Source organism: Penaeus chinensis, chromosome 4 (genome assembly GCF_019202785.1).
Source record: "Penaeus chinensis breed Huanghai No. 1 chromosome 4, ASM1920278v2, whole genome shotgun sequence".
Lineage (NCBI taxonomy): Eukaryota > Metazoa > Arthropoda > Malacostraca > Decapoda > Penaeidae > Penaeus > Penaeus chinensis.
This window is the reverse complement of record NC_061822.1, coordinates 17,547,515-17,555,014: the sequence shown is the minus strand read 5'-3', so window position 1 is coordinate 17,555,014 and position 7,500 is coordinate 17,547,515. Positions and strand designations below refer to the sequence as shown.

General features: G+C 43.6%; 2 protein-coding genes across 2 annotated transcripts in view; one reads left to right on the top strand and one right to left on the bottom strand.

The window, feature by feature from the left end:
* The window catches only part of LOC125025092, a 79,494-nt gene that overhangs the window by 37,694 nt on the left and 34,300 nt on the right, over positions 1 to 7,500 (bottom strand). The gene's annotated exons all lie outside the window — the stretch shown is intronic.
* Positions 2,208 to 7,500, top strand: part of LOC125025094 — an 11,260-nt gene continuing 5,967 nt past the window's right edge. The window contains exon 1 of the mRNA XM_047613005.1: positions 2,208 to 2,718. Coding sequence (XP_047468961.1) covers positions 2,328 to 2,711 — 384 coding nt within the window. The 5' untranslated portion in view covers positions 2,208 to 2,327 and the 3' untranslated portion in view covers positions 2,712 to 2,718. The remainder of the gene's footprint in view (positions 2,719 to 7,500) is intronic.

Below are 7,500 nucleotides of genomic sequence, written 5' to 3'. Positions count from 1 at the left end.
TCTCTCTCTCTCTCTCTCTCTCTCTCGCTCTCGCTCTCGCTCTCGCTCTCTCTCGCTCTCTCTCTCTCTCTCTCTCTCTCTCTCTCTCTCTCTCTCTCTCTCTCTCTCTCTCGCTCTCGCTCTCGCTCTCTCTCTCTCTCTCTCTCTCTCTCTCTCTCTCTCTCTCTCTCTCTCTCTCGCTCTCTCTCTCGCTCTCTCTCTCTCTCTCTCTCTCTCTCTCTCTCTCTCTCTCTCTCTCTCTCTCTCTCTCTCTCTCTCTCTCTCTCTCTTTATATATACGAGTATATATATGTATTTGTGTGTATATATATATATACATATACATAACAGCTGTTTATTCCACTGCAGGACAAATGTCGCTCTCAATTCACTACTGAGAGGCTATTTGGCAGTATCACCTTGGATGCCCTTCCTAATCAACCGCGTGTGCCACGGCGGAGACTTCCCCTACGACACCTGCAGTTGACTTCTCGAGGCGATTTGTCGTTTTCTCGCCGTGACATCGGGCTCGAGCCAGCAGTCGGAGCGCAGTCAGAACGGGGAATTGAACTCGGGACCATTAGGGTCAGAGTCCGCTGGACCATCGCATCAGTATGTATATGTGTGTATATATGTGTGTATATATATATATATGTGTGTGTGTGTGTGTGTGTGTGTGTATGTATGTATGTATGTACTTTTCTTTATTTACATACATACGCACACACATACATACATACATTCATAAATATATATATATATATATATATATATATAAATATATACATATATATGTACATATATATATATGAAAAGGAGAACAGCCACAGCAAAAAATGAAAATAGATCGTAACGTTTCGACCTCTTCACGGGTTCCTCTTCAGACGAATAATAAATGCATTTATTTTTCGATTTATTATTCGTCTGAAGAGTAACTCGTGAAGGGTTCGAAGCGTTACGATTTAATTTTATTTCTAACTGTGGCTGTTCTCCTTTTCATCTTTGTGTACACATCACTGTGTTTGTGTTTGTGTTATATATGTGTGTGTGTGTGTGTGTGTGTGTGTGTGTACATATATATAAATATATATATATATTTATATATAAATATGTGTAAGACATCATAGTGAAGTTTTCAATTGTGAGTTTGTCTTCGCCTGCCTTATGAAGTCGCAGACGTTTCAGCATGTATGTATGCATATATGCCTGCACACACACACACACACACACACACACACACACACACACACACACACACACACACACACACACACATATATATATATATATATATATATATATATATATATATATATATATATATATATATACATGCTTTATATATATGTGTGTGTGTGTGCGCATGTGTGTGTTCATATAAATTCCCACAGGAACGGATTATAAATTATGTTAACTTTAATTTTCTTAACTCCATTCAGTTTCAGTTTTTTTTTTTTTTTTTTTTTTTTTTTATTCATACATAAATTACGTTTAGGCAATATGCTAATCACAAAAGCCACAGGAACTTCCAGACTGAGGACCAGCTGTATCACCCCGTCACTTCATCTCCGCAACAAACATGAGCATGTGGCCTCTTTTCCGACCAGTCGTCAACTCACATGATCGGAGGAAAAAAGTCATAAGCCACATCTTCTGTGAGAATATGTCAGTTGTGACGTCATCATAGCTTCGGCACAGCTCCGACGGGACTTGTCGCGTGTCAGGTTGCCATTCGTCATACGAGAAGAAGAAAAAGGAAGTTATTATGAAATCAGTCATCCAAAATGGCACCATATTCATATTAAGTTTTCCCCCTCTTGCTTTTTTTTGGAAGGGGGAAATTTCTTCTCGTTTATTTTTTATTGCTGGTATTGTTTCTCCCTCTTCCCATTTTCTCTTGCGTTGCGTTCTTCCTCCTTCATCTGTTTTCATCCCTCCCCCCCTCTTTTCCCTCTTGTCTTAATTTCCCTGTCTCCTCGTCCTCCTCCCTTTTTCTCTTTCTTCTCCTCCCCTTCCTTCCTCCTCCCTTCTCCTCCCCATTAACCCTCCCCCTTTTTCGTCCAGCCCCGCCCCCTTCGATTCATCTTCACCCGCTCCGCCCACCATCTCCTCCCCCTCCCCTCCCTCCCCTACCCCACTCCTTACGCCCCCCCACATAACGGGCCGTGTAAAATGAAGCTTCGGAACCGTCCAGCTTTAGTGTTCACGTGACGTTTGTGTCGTGAGGGTTGACGCCGCGAGATCTCTCTTGGGGGAAAAACAGAAAAAAAAAACACTTAAAGAAAAAAAAGATTAAAAAACGCTTCCTTTCTTCGTATCGGAATATACACGAAATAACAACCAACGCCATGATGAAGTTCGTACTGTGTCTGTCCCTCCTGGCGGCGTGCGCGTCAGCGGGAGAGGCCGAAGGGGCGCCGAAGACCTTCTCCGACGACGTGCTCTCCGAGGTGGTCCTCCGGCTGGTGGAGGCGGCGCGCTCCACCTCCTACTCGTCCCTCCTCACCCTCAACGTCACCAACATCATCATCCTCGCCTTCGTCGCCTTCATCGCCCTCGGATACTTCGGCTTCATCGATGTAGGACTCGGTCTCGGCCGGTCCTTCGGGAGTTCCTCGGACCTCGACCTCTCCGCCGTCGGGAAGGCCGTGTCCTCCTTGGCCCCGCTCGTCCACCAGGCCCTCGAGACCTACAGCAGCCTGCAGGAGGAGTCCTCTCGTCACGAGTCCTAGGCCTCCGGTGAGGATCTCGGTCACTGTTCTTGGGGCGCTGCATATGCTTTTGTTGTTGTTATTGTTGATGTTGCTCGATCTTGTCGACCAGGAGCTCCTCGTCGGGAACGCTGTGTCGTTTTGTCTCCGTAAAAATCAATGTTATTTTTCCCGTTTTTTCACTCTAATGTAACTATTTAAGTCATTGTTAATTGTTTTAATTGTTGTCATGAAACACGTCACTATAAATACGATTTTCACAACCATATTCCACTACTTGGATGGACCCGATGTCTATAGATATTTAGTAAATTCGTCAATTATAACTCATTTATTATAATACTAGTCTTGGTTAACGCAGCATTTCCGGTTATGTTATTGCTGTCTTTCTTCCTGCCGTTGTTTTTTATCAATTATGGGTGTTGGTAAACAGCAGAAATTATATCTTATTCTAAACGACCGTCTTATTTAATTGATCGGTAAACTTAATTATTTATATAACATCATCATTCTGCTTCTACAGATTTTTTACATTTAACTTCCTCTTCGCTAAGCTAAAATCACCAATATCCAAAAAAGAAAGACGCAACCTTCTTAACTTTAATGTCGTTTTTAAAATCTTGAGAAACATTTAATTTATAACTTCCTTAATGTTGTAAATGGAGGGAAACTTCATGAAGTATAGACGATTATCCAAGACAACTTAGATTACAACATTTTGAAATCATTACGATATTAAATCAACTCGATACAGATTGAGTCACTTATTTACACAAGAAATTATAGAACTGTCGGCTTCCTATCTATCTATCCCTTTATCCAGCCATCTACATTCCTACCTACCCATTTATTCATCTATCCGTCCATCCATCGACTTAATTATGTATCTGTCTGTTTATCTATCAACCCATCCATCCATCCACCCTATATATCCAACCTACCTACCTACCAACCCACCCATCCATTCATCTATCTACCCCCCCCCCCACCTCTCTCATAAAGCCTCCCACGCATGCATTATCCATCCACGCAACCCACACGGACGCACGTACAGAAGACAGGACCGAGCACAATAGCAATTTCCGTCCGTGCACCCCCCCTCCCCCCCCCCCCCTCACATACGTCACGCCCGCCCGATTTTTATTCCCAGCTTAATAACAAGAGACAGAATGAGCTCAGTTCCCGTGCAGGAAGCGGGTGCTCTCGAGAAAGCGACGTAAAGATAAGGGTATTTGCGCTGTGATGATTATGATATTCCTCTGATGATAATGATAACTCAGTATGATTTGAAAATGTAAAAACAAAGAAAAAAATATAGATAGAGAGAGAGAGAGAGAGAGAGAGAGAGAGAGAGAGAGAGAGAGAGAGAGAGAGAGAATGTATATATAGATATAGATATATAGATGTATATGGGAGATTAAATGCACCTATTACAAGATTAACCGGAACGTAAAGTAATTCCAATAAGATATAGCAATATTCATCTTCATTAATATTTTTTTACAATAGTTTTTAGATTCCTATTGAATAAATTGTACATAAAACACCCTAGTGAAGAGCACTTTATTACGTCTTGCCCTGAAGTACCAATAGAGCGAACAGACCTTCAGTATATTCGCGTGTTTTCTTGTTCTTCCCTTCGTTGTTTTACGCACAGCAGGTGTTACGTTGGCCAGTGACTGTCTGTGTGAAGGAAGGCATGGCGTGAGAACAGAAATTAATTTGATCTAAGTTATTACTTTATGTTAAAGATTCCCGGAGGAGTTCTCAGACCACAGATGTCTTCGTTGGCTCCGGAGTGGGTGGTGCTAGAATTTGTATGAAAGTGGGTTTAAGTGCGGTCGTTGGGACTTTAGTATTTGAGTGAATCCGAGTCTAGATTTGAGTCAAACTGTATGTGATTTTTTTTTTTTTTAGTTTCTTATTTTGGTATTGTTGTCGAATATGTTTCTAAGGTATGAATGAAGAAACTAGTTCTAGAATTTTAAATAGAACCGGGTTCAGAATAGACTTGATAAAGAGTAAATATAAACAGATACCAATTGAATTTTAATCATGATTACTAGATTGAAAAAAAAAAAAAAAAAAAAAAAAACTTCACAGTTGCAGCTGAAATAAAATAAACGTTAGCACCCTTTAGGAAAGAATTCTGACCCAGAAAGATTATACAACTCCTTTTGGTCATTCCTTAACATAAATACTATAATCGAAGAAGCTACTGATAACTGCAATAAACTACGGGTGGTTGAAGCCAGAGACGATGGCGGTGTGGTGTTACTGCTACAGGATTCTTCAATTAGTTTTTGAATTATAAATTGAACGATCAGATCCGGCTAGATATTAAGGCCTTTATTATATCATGATTGCTGAAATTAATCCGACATGCTGTATTAGGATTAATTGGACGCAGACCATTTCGTTGTCATCGGAACATGCTTGCAAAAACGCGACTTAATAATACGAGAGAGAGAGATTACGAAGTCACGTGCAAGAAGGAAAGGGAGAAATATGCAAATAACGGTTAAGATATAGAGAACCATACTCTGATATTCCAATGATAAGAAACCCATTCTTCCATACACTTCCCTCCTCCTCCTCCTCCTCCTCCTCCTCCTCCTCCTCCTCCTCCTCCCCCTCCTCCTCCTCTTCCTCCTTTCCTCCTCCTCTTCCTCTTCCTCCTCCTCCTCCTCTCCCTTCTCCTCCTCCTCCTCCTCTCCCTCCTCCTCCTCCTCCTCCTCCTCTCCCTCTTCCTCCCCCTCTCCCTCCTCTTCATCCCCCTCCCCCTCTCCCTCCTCTTCCTCCCCCTCCCCATCTTCCTCCTCCTCATCTTCTTCTTCTTCCTCCTCCTCCTCCTTCTCCTCCTCCTTCTCCTCCTTCTCCTCCTCCTCTTCCTCTTCTTCCTCTTCCTCTTCCTCTTCTTCTTCTTCTTTTTCTTCTTATTCCTCCTCCTCCTCCACCCCCTCCTCTTCATCTTCCTCTTCTTCTTCTTCCTCCTGCTCCTCCTCCTCCTCCTCTTCTTCTTCTTCTTTTCTTCTTCCTCTTCTTCTTCTTCCTCCTCCTCCTCATCCTCAACCTCATCCTCTCTTTCTTCTTCTTCTTCTTCTTCCGCCTCCTCCTCTTCCTCTTCCTCCTCTCCCTCCTGCTCCTCTTCCTCTCCCTTCTCCTCCTCCTCCTCCTCCTCCTCCTCCTCCTCTCCCTCCTCTCCCTCCTCCTCCCCCTCTCCCTCCTCTTCCTCCCCCCCCTCTCCCTCCTCTTCCTCCCCCCCCCTTCTTCCTCCTCTTTTTCTTCTTCTTTTTCTTCTTCTTCCTCCTCCTCCTCCTCCTTTTCTTCCTCTTCTTCCTCCTCTTTCTCCTCTTCTTCTTTTTCTTCTTCTTCTTCCTCCTCCTCCTCTTTCACCCCCCTCCTCTTCCTCTTCTTCCTCCTTCTCCTCTTCCTCCTCCTCCTCCTCCTCTCCTTCTTTTCTTCTTCTCCCTCCTCCTTCTCATCCTCATCCTCTCTTTCTTCTTCTTCCTCCTCTTCTTCTTTTTCTTCTTCTTCCTCCTCTTCCACCCCCTCCTCTTCCTCTTCTTCCTCCTTCTCCTCCTCCTCCTCCTCTTCTCCTTCTTTTCTTCTTCCTCCTCTTCCTTCTCATCCTCCTCCTCCTCCTCTCTTTCTTCTTCTTCTTCTTCTTCTTCTTCCTCCTCCTCCTCCTTCTCCTCCTCCTCCTCCTCCTCCCCCTCCCCCTCCCCCTCATCCTCTCTTTCTTCTTCGTCTTCTTCTTCTTCTTCTTCTTCGTCCTCCTCCTCCTCCTCCTCCTCCTCCTCCTCCTCCTCCTCCTCCTCCTCCTCCTCCTCCTCCCCCTCCCCCTCCCCCTCCCCGTCCCCGTCCCCGTCCCCGTCCCCCTCCCACTCTCCATCCCCCTCCCCCTCCACCTCCCCTCCCCTTCCCCTCCCTCTCTCCCTCTCCCTCCCCCACGCCCTCCAAAAATAGTAAAAGTCAATAAAATAACGAAGAACAAGTAAAGAAAAGAATATATATTCAGCTATGAAAAATTGTGCCGAGATAATCCCTCGTGATCAGCCCGACCGACTTCCCTTGGGCGGAGTGTAATGACGGGTTAACGGTCCCTTGGTTAGGTACTCGGCCGGCGTAGTTACTTCCCTTACCGCCAACCATGCGAATGCAATGAGGCTAGACTACGGGTGAAGAGGCTTGTAACTTATTGATTAACTATAACAACGCTTGCAGTTAATTGGTGGGAAAAGTATTCCTCGGACTATAATTTTGCTAAAAAAAAATTTTTATATCAGGTATGCAGGTAATCATTGAGGCTAAACTCCAATCAACGCCGAAACCATGGGTCTATCGTCGCGTGTGTATCAATGGCGGAAATGGTTGTAACACAGCCCGCTAGTTTGCCTTCGTCCGCCGGCTTGGTCGCCAGAATTTCATTGAGATGCTTTGTTCCGTTTTGGGTTTCGTGTGTGTGATTGTGGATTTTGTATTTGTGGTGGTGTTTATTTGTCTGCTTGCTTATTTTTAATTTTGTCTATATATATATATATATATATATATATATATATATATATATATATATATATATATATATATACTGCTTCTCAGACTATTGTGGTCCTGAGCGTCGTAGATAAATATATCTATATCACTCTATGCTTAGATTTTCATCAGTGGAATATATATAACCCTTTTGGTGAACTGATGGTGAGTGTGAGAGGACGGAGGATGTACGAATGAAGGGATATAGATAGAGGGGTAGATGAATAAAGAGGATGGGATGTAAGCAAGGAACGGAGGAGAGAGAGAGGGAGAG